The sequence below is a fragment of the Polyodon spathula genome, chromosome 22 (genome assembly GCF_017654505.1).
Source record: "Polyodon spathula isolate WHYD16114869_AA chromosome 22, ASM1765450v1, whole genome shotgun sequence".
Taxonomy (NCBI): Eukaryota; Metazoa; Chordata; class Actinopteri; order Acipenseriformes; family Polyodontidae; genus Polyodon; species Polyodon spathula.
Window position 1 is genome coordinate 12,652,835 of NC_054555.1, and position 16,205 is coordinate 12,669,039.

The 16,205-nt window shown below is 36.0% G+C and overlaps 2 protein-coding genes across 4 annotated transcripts in view; both read right to left on the reverse strand.

Moving 5' to 3' along the window:
• The window catches only part of LOC121297419 (methionine adenosyltransferase 2 subunit beta-like), a 9,786-nt gene extending 8,996 nt beyond the window's left edge, over positions 1-790 (reverse strand). The window contains exon 1 of the mRNA XM_041223739.1: positions 454-790. Coding sequence (XP_041079673.1) covers positions 454-483 — 30 coding nt within the window. The 5' untranslated portion in view covers positions 484-790. The remainder of the gene's footprint in view (positions 1-453) is intronic.
• A 762-nt stretch (positions 791-1,552) lies between these two features.
• LOC121296887 (hyaluronan-mediated motility receptor-like) lies at positions 1,553-14,424 on the reverse strand. Of its 3 annotated transcripts, none has more exons than XM_041222785.1 (22): positions 14,241-14,424; positions 13,503-13,604; positions 13,162-13,235; positions 12,907-12,987; positions 12,357-12,545; positions 11,929-12,015; positions 11,608-11,719; positions 11,198-11,263; positions 11,032-11,105; positions 10,598-10,684; positions 10,405-10,505; positions 10,001-10,087; positions 8,027-8,205; positions 7,570-7,718; positions 7,158-7,351; positions 6,662-6,778; positions 6,102-6,254; positions 5,600-5,749; positions 4,118-4,220; positions 3,715-3,891; positions 2,403-2,539; positions 1,553-2,271 (listed from the first exon to the last, which is right to left on the reverse strand). In XM_041222785.1, the coding sequence occupies exons 1-22, from the start codon at positions 14,284-14,286 to the stop codon at positions 2,247-2,249; spliced, it is 2,490 nt and encodes an 829-aa protein (XP_041078719.1). In that variant the 5' UTR covers positions 14,287-14,424; the 3' UTR covers positions 1,553-2,246. The 3 variants fall into 3 exon arrangements, with proteins under 3 accessions (XP_041078719.1, XP_041078718.1, XP_041078720.1); XM_041222784.1 differs by having other exon boundaries at positions 6,102-6,260; positions 14,241-14,423; XM_041222786.1 differs by lacking the exons at positions 13,503-13,604; positions 14,241-14,424 and adding an exon at positions 13,380-13,495 and having other exon boundaries at positions 6,102-6,260.
• Positions 14,425-16,205: the final 1,781 nt, after the last annotated feature.

Here is a 16,205-nt window from a genome sequence, read left to right on the forward strand (position 1 = left end):
AATAAATAAAAACCTGGTTCGATGACTCGTTATAAACGAATAAGCGATATATTAACACTGTGGATAGAAAAATACGCACCACACAAAAAGAACCGCTTGACCACGATATGTATTTAGCTACTTTATTCACCCATTTTATATATATATATATATATATATATAAGATAATTTATATATATATATATATATATATATATATATATATTCACTTTGTCTCGTCAGTAGATAATGCATGCTACTTTTTTTTTTGTTTCAACAAATGTATAAAAACACTTTATCCAGCATGTATTTGTTTATGTAAGATTTAAAATCAGTAATGACAACCGGCCGGCAGTATGTGCACCCTGTCTCACCGCCTCCATTCCTGACTTGACCTTTTCTTCACCGTTTTACACACAGGATATCATATTTTTTTTTTATTTCTTTTCACACACACCAATAGTCATATCCTACCTGGCTTAATTCCTGGAGAAATTCTGGCATTTTCTATGAAAAGTTATTTTAGGAAACCCGCCTCACAATTTTCTTTTGTAACGACACTGTACGTATACACCAGGGATCATAAAAAAGTGACTGTACGGTGTCTTCTCACCCCCACAAGACAAAGGTTAAGTTTGAGATATTTTGCAGGGCAGGCTTTGCGGTCCTAAAGGAAGTAGGGAGTGTCTGTTCTGTTGCACATGAATTAGCAAATCAAAAACTGCTCTAAATTATGTTTTGATGTGATATTTAAACCGACAATAAAGCTCATGTGTTATGTTGACAGTAAGCAGACGATTCGACAAAGTGTCTAGATTTTTGACTAACTCTTATTGAGCTATAGGACCTGATCTGCTCTCACGGCTGGTATGATCTCCAAGGATTTAAAAAGCGGATGCAGCAGGAAGCGTTGTTGATTGGGCAAAGGCCAAGTAGTGTGGCGTCATGTGTCTCACTGCTTTACTTTATCCACCAAACAGGTTTAAATATCCTAAATATCATTATACCCAGTGCCTCAAAGCATTCAGAAAATGAAATAATTAAACCAAGTTTAATTTTTGAATATTGTAGTGCAGAGGTTACCAACATCGCAGGTGGCCCCTTTACACCCAAATAATGAAACTGCAACTTAATAAATCGGCTACTGGTCAGATCAAACATTTCAATCTGAACACTTGCATTAAAACATCAGCTAATCTGTCAGTTATAAAGACAGACAGCACTATTATCCAGCAGAACACACATTCCATGTGACCCCTAGATGGTATGTTGTGAGGCGACTCATAACCCCAAAACATACAGACAACAGTACAATTCAATCTCATCTTAGTGTACATACAAAACAATATCAGAAAACATGTATCCACATACCCCTTAATTTTAGCACAACTCTTCTATAGTACATGCAAAATCATAATTTTACAAATGAAGCTATACCATTGACTAAAACTAAAAAGCAAATTTAAAAGAAATAAAAATCAGTCCAATGCAATTTAGATGCATTAAGAAATATAATTGAACAAAATGTATGTTCCAAACATCTTTATTTAGACTGAATAATTTTAAATCAATAAAATGAACTTTAAAAAGTGTGTGGATGTGGATCATTTCCAACAAAGAAGCAACATAAATGTAAGTATGGCAGCCATAGTAGCTCAGAGGTAAGTTATTAAATACAGAGTGAATGTGAAATTGTCAGCAGAGGCTATAACAAATTATGCCACTATAAAAATTTGAGAATATAGAACAGAGCTGTGGACCAAATATGAAGATACCATACCATGTAGGTTTCCATCATTAACATGGCCTAAATCCAAAAAGCCATATCGCCACTACTACAGCCATATTACAAGGGTATATTGACATTATTCCTGAACAGACTAACAATAAATGAGGCTGTGTACAAACTTGATAAATACAATTTATTTGATATTACATATTCAGGACTTCTAATCTAAAATATAAGTAAATAGGCAGTCATGTTTATAAAAGTAGTACAAACTAAAGTGTAACAGTTCTCTTACCAGTTAAGTTTTACAGCCAAACAAAAGCATTTTAGAGAAGGCTAAGTTTAGCAAACCCCAACAAGTCAGAAAAAAAAAAAAAACCTAATCAATCCCAGTTATAAACCTTATACAAGCTAGAACCCCCATTATAGTTTATTCTAAATATCTTCATTTCTTGCTTCCCTTGGGTGAAGTAGTAAAAACATTGAAGATTGTTCAAAACAAGATAGCTTCATTTATGCTTCATCAAGCAGGTACAACTTACTGGAGAGTCATCTGAGGTTTCCTAGAAGACAGACAGCAAGGAAATAAAAAAATCACTCGAGTTGCAGACATTTGCGGTAGTGGGAGAAACAAACACTTCTAATTTAAAGGTACTTGTGCTACAATAGAATATAGGAGTTTAAGAAAGTTTACCTTCCAAGAGGGCTTTCCGGCCGAGCATTCTCCTTGCCGCCATGCTTAAATGCTTTAGATGGATCAAACCTTCTACCAGGCTGGACCGGATGTTCCTTTAAATTCTTGGATAACTGACCCTGCAGTTTTGCAACTTCCTATGTACAGGAGACAAAACAGGAAAACCAACACTAAAAACCTCATGGACTAAATGTACTGGTAAGCTTCCAGTGTTGCAATATTTTAAGATGGATTAATAAATTTACACAAACATTTTAGATTCGGTCGTGTTCGTACAATTTTCAGTATTGAATTCTACATTTCCATTAGACACCCAAGTTGGTCCAATAAAGGTTAAAGTGTTCACAAGCTCATTTGCAAAATTCCATTTCAATGCAAATCTTATTGGACAGTGGAGTACAAACACCTACAGTACCAGAACAACGTGGATACAACTTCAAAAAAGGTATGAAGTTTATTTTATAGACCAAAAGTAAAGTTAAACAACTGTTAAACATTACAACTTTATAAGATTAGATAACTGGCAATGACCTAACAGGACATTAGGTTTATTCAGGGTCTGTAAAATGCTAATTTAACCTGTCATGGAAAACAGCAGCTCAGGTTTTGTTATAACGTTAACCCTGACTTTACTCACGCTAAAAATGAACACAGACAGATATTACTTCAAAATTCTGACTACGAAAAGAAAAAAAAACAGCAAATAAGCTATCTATAATCCTTGTTTTATCAGTATGAATGACAATCTTGAGGTCCACTAATGTATCCATTTTCTTTTTATCATAGATTACCACTATCACTACCTTGCGTACTTCTCCTGTTTAACTAGTGAAATGTGTGCTTTAACACCAAAATGTTCATATTATATATTTTGCACCGTCAAACTATAACTTAGGAAAACTAATGTCACTGTTTGGGTCAATCTTATTCGGTTATTACTGTTTAGTTCAAAATTGTACATTTAAAAATGAAGGAAAAAGGCAGGGTGCGAGCATACATTTTTATGAACAAACCTGTTAGTATAACACGTTACATGAATCTTTTAAATGTAGCGGTATCATGCTGGAATTAGCTTTCATTGTCAAAACAGCTTGGTTATGGTCGTAACTTTATAATTTGTAAATGCAAGATTCAATGACAATGTGGCACACTTTTTTTTAAATATATAAAAAAGTTAATCGAATAAACCACTACTTAAGACAATTTTGCTTCCTACTTTCCAGCAGGTAGCAAATCCTCACTACCTTCAAGTTAACTTCTAGCCCTGTAATAATCACATACTTTAAATGAGCCATTACATAAAGCCCCATACCCGTTTCAGAATGTAGTTTTGTTCTTTCAGTTTCACAACATGTTTGATTTTCTGTTTATGGTTCTGATGGCCCAGCAGTTTAGCATAAGCATCGCTAAGATTATTCAGTTCCATCTGAGCAGCTCCGTTTTCATTCAAAAGGGCATTTTTCTCTGCCTCATATGCATCGAGTTGTTGCTAAAACAAAAATACAGAAATTGCACATTAGCACCCTTCAATTTATTTAAATCAGCAAATCCTTTTAACAGATTTACACAATCTGTTGCAAAACATGGAAGAACCAAATTAACCAGCATTGTGCCATCCCTGAATAAGGTTTACTACCGTGACTGATTAGAAAAAGAATATAGTTATAGGATTCTGTAGTTTGCTCAAAAGGGAAATGTTAGAGTTATTGACTCACCTGAAAAGGCTTGACCTTTCTATATAATTCTTCATACAGTGTTCTCCATTTCTCTACTTCAGTTTTTAGTTCCAAGAGTTCATCTTCATCCACAACGTGTTTGCTGGAAAGCACACACTCACAGCCTTGAGTTTCTGCCATGTATTTACAGTATACAGTGCCTATAGCAAGTATTTACCCCCTGGTACGTTCTTGTGTTACAACCTGAAACCATAATGCATTTAAATGGGATTTTTTTTTCCCTTTGATTTACACAACATACCTCAACACTTTGAAGAGGCAAGAGAATTTTTATTGTGAAACCTTAATGAGAGAAAAAAAAAAAAAAAAATGAAATGTCTTGGTCAGATAAGCATTCAACCCCGAGTCAATACTTGGTAGAAGTATTTCGCCCCTGCCGATAAAAAGCATCCCCATAGCACGATGCTGCCACCACCATGCACCACAGTAGGGATGGTGTTACCTGGGTGATGTGCTGTGTTGGGCCTGCGCCAGACAATGCTTTGCACAGGCCAAATAGTTCAATTTTTGTTTAATTGAACCACAGAATCTTTTGCCACATCTTTTTAGTCTCCCACGTGCTTTTTTGCAAATTCCAAGCAGGATTTCTTCAGAAATTGCTTCTTTCTTGCCACTTTTCCATACAGGACCTCAGCTATTGTTGACACATGGACAGTTTCTCCCATCTCAGCCGTGGAATGCTGTAGGTCTTTCAGAGTTGTCATTGGCCTCTTGGTGGCTTCTCTGACCAATGCCCTTCTTACCTGGCTGCTCAGTTTGGGAGGACGGCCTACTCTGAGCAGTTTCTGTGTGGTGCTGTATACCTTCCACTTCTTAATAATCAACTTGACTGTGCTCCAAGGAATATTCAATGCCTTTGAAATGTTTTTATTGTGTTGTTACCCCCACCCCCCCACAAGGTTGCACCTTAGCTTATTTAGGAGTGTCATAGCAAAGGGGGTGATTACTTAGCTAAATTAAGACTTTTCAGGTTTTTATTTTTTAATTGATTTGTTTTTTCACCCCCCCCATTTTTTCACACATTGAAAGTGTTGAGTAGGTTGTGTAAATCAAAGGAAAAATATCCCATTTAAATGCATCAAGATTCCAGGTTGTAACACAAACTTCCTATAGGCACTGTGTGTACAGAACAGTACAGGTTGATCACCCATAATTCTACACTCAGGGCTGTGCTGGTATTCTGTATGACTTACTAACCTAACAACCATATTCATATAACAACCATGTTCACTTTGTCAAGCTAATGTGTGGTCATATTGGAGCATTAAACACCTTTCTAAACATTAGTACAACTACTTAAATCGTTCATGCAGCTTTCGGTCATAAATGCACTAAACACTACTTGTAATAAATGTAGACAAACTAACAAAAGGTCTATCAAGTATAAAAAATACATTGATAAGACTTCTTGTCGTAACTGTAGATGTATGCCATAAAATATATACTCTGCCGATCACATACTTTTGACATTCAGTCTTTTTCAGCTGCTCCTGGTACTCTTTACTTTCTATCCTGTCCTGAAGTTTGGTTAATTCCACAGTGTAAGATTCTTCCGTTTTTCTTAACTCAGATTCTTTCTGGGCAAGTTTTGTCTGGGCATCCAACAACATCCTACAGAAAAAAACAGTTCGCTACTTTAAATAAATAAAGTGACAACTCAGTTAGTTATGTTAAGTAATATAGAGCCGTCACTGAAAGCCATAAAAATTGTGAGTCAGTTGTTACACAGGTAGTCCTATACAAGTGTCAGTGACAACTATTAAAATTGCATTCAATATGTGGATATAGAAAACCACTTTATACTAAAGAGCAAGATTAAACTAACGCACCACACTTCATAAAATAAACCCACAAGCCGATGGTCTATAAAGCATATTTTAGTTTACCCAGGACAGCCCTGACGGCTTGAATGGAAAGTGTGCGTGTGGGGGGGACGACAAAACATTTCTAATGAATCCAGTACCTGGCATATTCCTCCTTTGCTTTTTCTTTGGACTGCTGTGTTTCTGCAAGTTGTTTTTGCTCTTCAACAAACTGTTGTCTGACCTGGACAATCTCCTCTTGAAGAGCTGCATTTTTAGTTGTAAGGCATTTAATTTCTTCAGCCATCGACACTCTGTTGCTAGGAAAAAAAAAATATATATATAACATTTTATGAGGGTTAAAATCTCACGAGCTGAACGAAAAGCATTAAAAAAAAAAATGTCGGACAGAAGCAGTACAGAATACAATCACTGTATTCCACTCCACCACCACACACCCAGATCCAAAAGTTTTGAAACATAGCTGATGCAGTTTATCGTAAAGGATAAGCAATTCACGCAGCCAATACTTAGCAAAGATAGGGTCATTTGAGGCAAGTGTAATCAGTACACTTAATTTTGAATACAGAGCTTCGCTAAAGTCTATTTGACTTCAATTTCAAGATTTCTTCTTTTCAATTTCAAACAGAGAAGAAAAATCAGGAACAAATTTGTGAATGCACTGGTGAACATCAGTTTACTGAATCAAAGGCATGTTTACCTTTCAAACTCTGTTGCCATCTCTCCAATCTTCCTTAATGAACTGCTGTGCTCTTCTTTCAGTTTAGTAACATCTGTGCTGAGAATCTTGTTCATCCTCTCCAACTCTTCATTCTTTCTAAAAAAAAAAAAAAAAAAAAAAAAAAAAAGATTGCAGTGTATTAAGAGTTTAGCCATTTGACACATCAATAATATACAATTTCTAAAAAACAAAAAACAGGATTTGGATAAGCATGTCAGATAATCTGTGCACTTTCCTTTTCACCAACCCACTACTATGTAGAAAATAAATTATACTGGTTCTATGCACACTACACATTTCTAAAAATACCCCAACAAAGTACTAAATAAAGTTGACATACTTCCTAGAAATACATCAGATGCACTGAATTATTTAGTCTAACAGTGCTTTATGGAGGAATATACACTTAGTTGCTTGCAATTAAGCCAATAAAGTTAATCATTGCAGCACTTTTCAGAAGTGAAACATGCATTACCCATTTAATTGGGCTTGCAGTTGAAGGATCTCTTGGTCTCTTTGCTTATTCTCTTCCTCCAGGTGGCAAATCATTTCCACTGCCTGCAACTCCTTCATCTCAAGCTGGTCAAGCTCTTCCAGTGCCTCCTCCAGCTCTCCCTCTAGCTGGAGGCGCTCATTCAGCGTCTCCTCCTGCAGCTTCACTAACAGCTCCTGGGAACATTGCACACAGCGTTAGCACAAATATTGTTCAATGTTATATTAAATCTCAACACACAGGGCTTTGTTTTAAAACAAGAGATTTGCCACCATACATTTCTTCTGTTTGAAGTGTCTTGCAAAGCATAAGTAAAAAAAAAAAAGTCGATTTAATTTATATGCTTCTAAGCATAGTAAGACAGAACATTCGGAACAAGAATTTGTACCCTTACCTTCTCCCTGTTAATGACTTCACTGAGTTCTGTGTGTGCTTCTTGAAGCTTTTGGTGTCCTTTATCCTTCTCATTTATATTTTCCTTCAGGGAGTTCAATTCTGAAGTTAAATCTGCTTCTCTCTTTTTGCTTTCTTCTTCCATCTTACCTACAATAGCATTTGGGTTTTATCCAACTGCAGTTAGGAAGAGCTGATGCTAGAAGGTATGTAGTGTACATAAGGACGAACTAAGAAAATAAGACATAGGTCTCCATTTTGAACAAGAGCAAAATAAAAAACCCAGAATAACCCAACTGCTCTGGGATGCAATCAAATTGTTTGCTAGTTTCTCTTCAAAACAAGATATCAGTGGTAAGTAGGCACTAGCAACGCATAACTACAATTTAGTCTGACTGTGTATGAATTAGTTAAGACATCACACAACGATATGGCTTATGCCATGAACGCCACCTTACCTTTCTCTTTTTCAAGCTGCTGGTATTTGTCATCCAAGTATCTGATCTGTTTGCTCAATTCCTCCTCCTTTGTCTTAAGGTGCTCCTTCAGTATTAAGATTTCCTTTTCTTTCTCCCCCAGTCTGCCTTCCGACTCACTCAGATCTTGTTTACACCTCTTCATCTGTTCATGCAATTGGCTGTGGAGCACAAATAAAGAAAAGTGTAGGACATATTCTCTGAATATGATAAACATGAACGTGTATTAGAAATGTAACTGGATTCATTAATGAAACTGTGTGTCTTGACAAATGGGCCTCTAGTTTGCAGATGTATTGAACTAGGTGACTTACTTATTAGAGGACTGGCACCTGAACTGGATTAGGCTGAGAGGACAGTTGAATTATGTATAGATAATTCACATGTGCAACAACAATCGTTTTGAAGCAAGGAAGACAAATTAGCAATGTCCCAGTGGAAAAGGACATTAAAACATCAAAAGACTGGGAGTTTAAAGAGGCAAGATAGACAAACGACCTCATGAAAGTAGCTAATCAGCCGAGTAAAAAAGACAAAAGCAGAATTGAACATTTTGCGCTCCACATTGAATGCTGAACAAGGTACTGTCACTCTGCTACGCAAAGCTGCAACTCCGGGACTCTTCCCAAAAACGAAATCAAGACGGGACCTGATATCGACCCAAGACGAAAAAGTAAGCTGCAAGCGAGTCAACGACAACAAGCAACGAGACTGAGGCCCGGCAAGAAGACTGCCGTAAAACTTACAGCGACTTATCAGACAAACCAGTCCGGGTCTGCTGTACACCTAAAACCACAGTATCCAAAAGAAACTGTGCCCTGCTACCTGCATAGCTCAAAGATTCAACAAAGAGGACAGAGCAGACAGGCGCTGTTGTGGATCCTATACCAAGGACTGAAGACTTTGTTGCAACTGTTTGTTGATTATATCGAGAATTTAAATTTTTGTTGCAGAGTTTGGTCCAAAGTGGGATTGAAGACTTTGTTGCAGAAAGGAAAGTTTTGTGCTGGACACTTCAACAGATTGAGTTTCCAAACCAGCGGACCAAAAGTCTAAGCTTCAAGGAACCACTGAGTAATTCCAGTTGCATTTTCCTTTCATGGAACTAAAAATTCATTGTAACACATTCACATAGAATTGAACTGTTAATTATTTAGCTTGCACACTCTGCATGTGAAATAACTTGTAGTTACTTCATCAAGTTTCACTAAAAGTAAGCTATCTCACTGTTATGGGAAGAATTTCTTTAAAAGTAAACTCGCCATATACATAATCAATATATCATTAATAAACTTATATGATATATTGTCTCAAAGGTGCTCTGTGCTTGTATGTGGGAGTGTGTGTGTGTGAGTGACTAGCTATGTAACAGCCTTCTTCCTTACTGCTGATGTGTTAGGAGACAGGCGGTGTCCTAATTCAATTGCCTGCTAGTCAAGCATGAGTGCAGTGAGAGGTTTTTTAATTGTGTTTTGTGCTTGGAGACTAAGATTTACTTTTTAACTTTTCACAGATAACGGTTTATTATTTGTATACTTAAATACTACTATTGATTAACCATTCCTTGTGTCTGCGCGTGAATGTGTGTTCATAGTAAATCCTCGATCTTTAGAACACGTCAATTTAAATATTGTTGGTAAGAGAACTAATCAGTCCAGATATTAACATAACAATTACTGAATTGTTCCTACAAATGTATGTCAATTATACTGTTGCCCACGCAACTCAAGACAACATCTTAATAGATTTTGACCCATGGTTGCATATCATTAAATGTGTCCTCTGAATATCTGCTTCCACTCAGGAAGTATTATCTGTAATGGCTCATTACTACCTTCATTGTTTATTTGGTAATACACAGCCAAACTAATAATACAATAAGGTCCTGTTTTCCAACAGTTCATTCAGGGTTTGTGGACTTGGTATGTGAATGGTGATGAAAATTGAATGGTTTACCTTAGTTCTGTCAAGCAGTCAGACAGCTTTTTTTCACTTTCAGTTTGTGCCAGCACCAACTTCTCTTTGTCTTGTTCTGCTGTAGATCTAAAATGGAACAATTACATACAGACACTAATCTTTAAAAATACATCTGTGCTTTTGACCTGGGTATCTTTTGGCAATACAACCAGCCCTTAGTATATCAAGTGTATAATAGTATTACTTGGTACAACAGCAAACTCACATCACATTTGTGGATTGCCTACAGAAAAAATTAAAATTAAGTCCAATCTAGCAACAATGTCCAGATTACAGATCTGAATACTCATCTACAATTATGACTACAAAGTCAAATTGAGCCATTTCAAAGCTACAATATCCATGTTTCCCAAAAACATTTTAAAAACAAATGAACCACCTACAGGCGTTTCTGAAGATGTTCCACTTTATCAGTCAAAAGCTTTAAATGGCTCCGAGCTTCAACAAGTTGCTTCTCAGATTGTTCTTGTGCTGCAGACAGTTCCTAAAATGCAATTATACAGATATGTTGAGAAAACAAGGCAGGTCAGCACAAACAAATTACAGGTGACAACTAAATTTCAAAAAGTTGGGCACCCTGTGCTTTTCTTCTGCTTCAGCCGACATCAGTTTAACTTGAGTCTTGTATTCCTTTTCCTTGGATATAAATTCCAAATGCAGGTTCTGGAATACAAGGTTTATAATAAAATAAGTTAAAGTAAAAAAAAAAAACTTTGGTAATACAAGTAACAATAACATGTCCCAACTACAAAACTGCAATTTGTTGCATGTGCAGAGGGTCATTCGCATTTTAAATTATGTACACAGATCAATAGTATAACAAGTTACGTGTACTCTGTTCACACCCCTCAACCCATTCACTGATGAATCGCCTCTGTTCACTCAACAAAACTAAGAAGCAGCGTGTATTGGGTGTGGGTCCACAACCTGATCAGCACCTTGGAGCAGGCAGGATAATCCAAGACCTTTCATATAAACAGTAAATGCAAGATTTAAATCTGTAGACATACCTGAAAGTTTACATTAGCGGCATCCAGGTGGTCCTGCAACACTTTATACTCTTCACGCGACTCCTGAATCAGGGCTGAAACACAAATTATATATGCAAATACGTGGTTATGTTTATGGGGTATCTAATACTGTGAGTCGTAAACCTGAAACTACTCAAATTCTTACATTGCAATTCGTCAACTTCATTTTCAAGTTCTTCATTTTGTGATGTGGTCTGCCACTGCAACTCCTCTGAAAGAAACAAAACAAAGTTTAAGGTAAGGATTGTGTCTGTTGTCAATAACAATCCTTATACGAAGAGAAAACATAGGGGAAGACTACAACAGGCTAGTTTTAACTCCTTATTTGCAGATAAAACAAAGCTGCCTATTTGTCATTAAAAGCATAAAATGATATACTTTCATCTCCATCAACACCCACTAACATTACATTTCATTTAAAAAAGATTCAGTGCTTGGGTGAAGACTCATTTATTGCTGCTTCTTATTTCAGACAATATGCAGAGATGCTTAATTTAGTGCATTAAAAAACTGAACCAGTTTCCTTTATTCCATGCTTCATTTTTAAAAGCTTACCCAGGGACTTGTTCCTGTCCTGCACTGCTGCCAGCTCAGCTTTGGAAGCGCCCAAATCAGCTTGCAGGATCTTGAGTTGTCCTTCAAAGGTGATCTGCATATAGCTGAGCTCCTAGAATTTAATATGTACACTGTCAGACGACATTTCTTAATTCTTTAAAATATTAACCAATAGGGTAAATTCACCCATTAAAAACACTTGAGACGACAAGTACTTAATGAAATGACACACAGCACACTATAGAGCTTGTATGTTGCAGAAATATAATCTGTTGATATTCTGCAACAGTAGCTGGCCTGTTTGGATACACAAATTCTCACCTTATCTTTTGCATCCACCTTATTCTTTGCTTCCGACAATTCCAATAAGAGCCCATTCAATTTCTTGTTTGGGCCATCCTCGGAAAACTGCTTAGTTAGGAATGTGCAGTTAACAGATTTAGTATTAATAATAATATCACACTTATTTATACACAAGATAAAAAGAGAACTATGAATTAATAAAATGGGCAAGAACTCAGTAGAGGATTCTCCCTGGTTTAATCTTAAGGTTTTGTATTTTAATTTCAAAGTTATGAAATACTGTGTTAGATCGATAGGGTAAGGCCTTTTCCTATTTTAATATTCCCATAAAATTAGATGCAGTTTTAGCAAAGCATTTATTCATTTATTTATTATTTTCCCCCTGTAAAGCGTCCCTAAAATCATTCCTCAGTTCTTACCCAGATATGCTTCAACAGCTACTCTACCTTGGTTTTCAGAAGATCATTTGCTCTTTTCAAATCTCCAAGTTGCCTCTCAAGTGAAGCAATGCTGGCAGCAAGACCAGTTTTCTCTCGCACAGCTACCACCAACTTTGCCTCCACCTTTCTTAATTCCTCTTCTGATGCCTGAATTTTCTTGTCTTGATCTCCTCGCTGCTGAATCAGCAAACGAATCTGCAAAGGAAACGCAGGTTAGACAGTCAGGTGACAAAGTGTACGATTGTGATATCACATGCACAAGTACTACTATAGAAATGAGACCTCCACATCAGGCTGTTAGCTGTAACGTGCATTAAACAGTGACTGGGCAGCCCTATAAACAGTCATTTTAAACAGTTAAGTGTTTATATAACTTCAAATCGTGACATGTGACCCATTTGTTAAAATAAAACAGCTACTTGAAAGCATTTCAGAAAAATAAGGACAGCGTACAACATTTGTAATGTAAAGGGCTGCATATTGTAATGTCAGGATAGTGATTCACATAGGTCATTTGCTTTTCATTATACAAAAACCAATTCATAAATTGACATACCTCCTTCTCCAGTGCTTTTTGACGTTTCAACTCTTTAAAAATGACTGTATCCTTTTCTCCGTTTTGGCTTGACCGAGTTACCTAAACAGTACAATTTTCACATAATGAAATCGCATAAAAAGTTCAGGTTATACTTTTCCACAGGAATACCATCATTTTTAAAACTTAAGTTTACCACCATCACTATACTACTATATATATATTATATATATATAATATATATATATATATTATAATATATAAACCACTACTTACTAGGTTACCATTGGACAGGGTCCTGCGGATGCTTGCTGTCGACAGCATCTCGTTTTCCAGATCAGCATCTGAAACTAGAAAAAGAAATAAATGGTAATAAGTAGCTTTAATCGTAGATAAGAAAAAAAATACAATACTGTTAGGCCATCTAGGGTTGGAGAACGCCTCGGAACAGTTAAGGGAAACGGTAACAACTTGTAAAACAATTCCCAACGTACCTTCAGCAGATTAATTTGTGGCGCAAGGAAATCGGTTGTTCCCCATCATTCCAACAGTGTCAACCCCCTTGACTACATGTGAAATTACACTGTTGATTGACATCCCTCATTGAAACAACTCACCTTTCTTCTTTCTAAACCGATCAGACTTTTCAAAGGACACTGGGCCTTTTGATCCAGCGTCTGTAATTTTAACGTCATAGCTTCCAGGTGGTGGAGCACAGCCTGTAATCAGAGTGAGTTTCAGTGCAGTACATCTTTTGACTATTCACTTACAAAAACCTGGAAATTTCAGCAACAAACAGAAAGCACAGACGATCCTCTAATTTCGATTAGAGTCAAACTGCGTGTATAGAGTAAAACCAAAACCACGTAAACAAGATACTGCACGTTACACGAGTGACTACAGCACACTACCAGAAAGAATTTGCGTTCGCCTTTAAAATGTATTAAGCCAGAATTTCTTTGTACTGCAGTTCGCACTTAAATTATTCTTTAGTCGTAAGTAGAGACAATGACTACAACCAGACATACCGCCACTGCAAGCGTTAGACTTAATTCTAACTGATAATCATATGATGCATATAAGTAAAGTCTGCGGTATCGCCTATTTAAAAATTGCACCACTTATCATAGTTTGCCAGTAATTCCCTGTAGTTTTAACCATTTTGATAAAATTGTGTCGTTCCTCATTAAAAAAAAAAAAAAAAAAAAAAACACGTTGATTCTCTTACTCAAAAAAAAAAGTTCAATAGTAATACAAATTTGCTTATAAATATAGCAATATTATGTAATAGGCACGATTTTTATTATTATACTTCCCATAGCTTTCACAAAGAATGTCAGATTGTTTTTACTTACTAACGTGTTCGTTAAATCTCTTTAGTGCAGCCCTAGGAAAAGACATGCTAAAAACTCTTCGACTTTATATTTAACTAATTTTAAATCTTCCAGAAAAAATAATATGCACTATAATCCACACGAACAACACCTATTTCTTCTAACGAAACACATCCAGTCTTTCAGACAACACAAAATTCAAACTGTGCAGCCGGAACTTTGACTTCAAAATTGCTCCATTCAACCAATAGGAGAGCAGATGAGACTGGAAACGTCTAATCTAACCAATTGTAGTCGATTTAGTAGACAGGTAAACGTTAAAACCAATGGGAGGGCGCGTGTAAGCCTTGTTAAACATTCTCAACAAAATAGATTTTTTCGTGTTTTTAATTATTTATTTTTTTAATTGCAGGCAGAATGTTAGTGTCAAGCAGATTCTGCTCTGGAAATTAGATTTTTTTTCTATCAAAATAGTTATTTGTTTCGCTTAAATATTTATTGAATACAAGAAAAGGAGAAATAGCACACGGGACGTTTGTATCGGTTATCTGTGTGTAAATTTAGTGCACTTTATGTTAAGGGAAATGGCTTGGGCTCCATCTGGGCTGGTATATAATTTCCACTGGGAATGACAATAATCGGTTATTAATTAGGAAACAGTGATAAACAACTACAAATATGGGACAAAACACATCATAACAATATTACAGTTAAAGCTGTAGTGTCTGGGTTTAAAAATACATATTGGGAATGTAAGCAAAGTGGACTGACAGCAAGTCTAATTTCTTATAAATATAATAGGAGGCTGAAGACGCCACTACATTAGAATGTAGTGTAGCTGTATTGAGGGACAGCTACAGCTTGAAGTAGACAGACTTTCATACAGACAATTATATGTACCTTAACAAAAATGTAGTCTTAAACTAGCACAGGGTCTCTTAATTACATCATCACAATATTCTCATAGTGTCACAGACAACAACCAAAACCGAGAGTCAATATCAACAAAAAACTATTGAGATAATATTGACCTTTGTTGTTTTGTAATTTACTAGCTATACTTAAGCAGCCCAAATAATTCACAGTGCTTTTGTTAAATAGACCAACATTTGAATTATGCAACAACATGCAACTGACGCAGTATCTTCTATTGACACTTAAAATGTTGCAGCGCAGGTGTGGTTTTTAATATTTCCAGTACTTGAATACTCATTTTAAGTTCATATTTCCTAAGTGAATGAGAGTATCATCTTTAAACAATATCATGTTTTTAATGTTGATCACATCTTATAATGCTAAACGGTATACTGAATTTTATTTTTTTTATTTATTTATTTTTTAAATGGCTCTAACTTTTAAAACATTGATGCACATATTACCTTTAAACTAGCAAAACTGATCTGTAAGTGGGCGTACAGAGGATTCAATAAACATGGAAACAATAAATGTGAAAATAGACAAGTTCATTTCTGAAAATAGAACCCTGTTGAAGTTGTATTACAGGTCTTCCACTGTAAATATCTCATTACCTTCTCATAGACCTGTGTCCGTTTTGGTGTACTGTAAGTCAGGAGTCACAATTGTTGTATGCACTCCTATATTCCTGCAATTGCTATAAATATGTACCTTTTTGTATACTTGCTTGGTTTGGAAAACCAGTCAATATTATTTCCAATTCCCACTTCAGGTGGGAATGTCGTTTCAGGCAATGTGAAGAACTGATTTCATGACAGAGGAGCAGTTACTGTGGACCAGTTCACAACTGGGTTCAGTTTCTATTATATTTTGTTACATCAGATGTGCAAAGCAAGGCTTGTTGGTACACTCAGAGTTCCACTAGAGGGCGCTACAGTATACAGTTAGTTAAAACAGGAAAAACTAGACAGACAACATTCTAACGTTTGCTTCAACTATTGGTATTTCTAAAAGATACAGGAAGAGCTTATTGTACCTGTTACTCTGTGCCAAAATGTTATGTACTGTCCT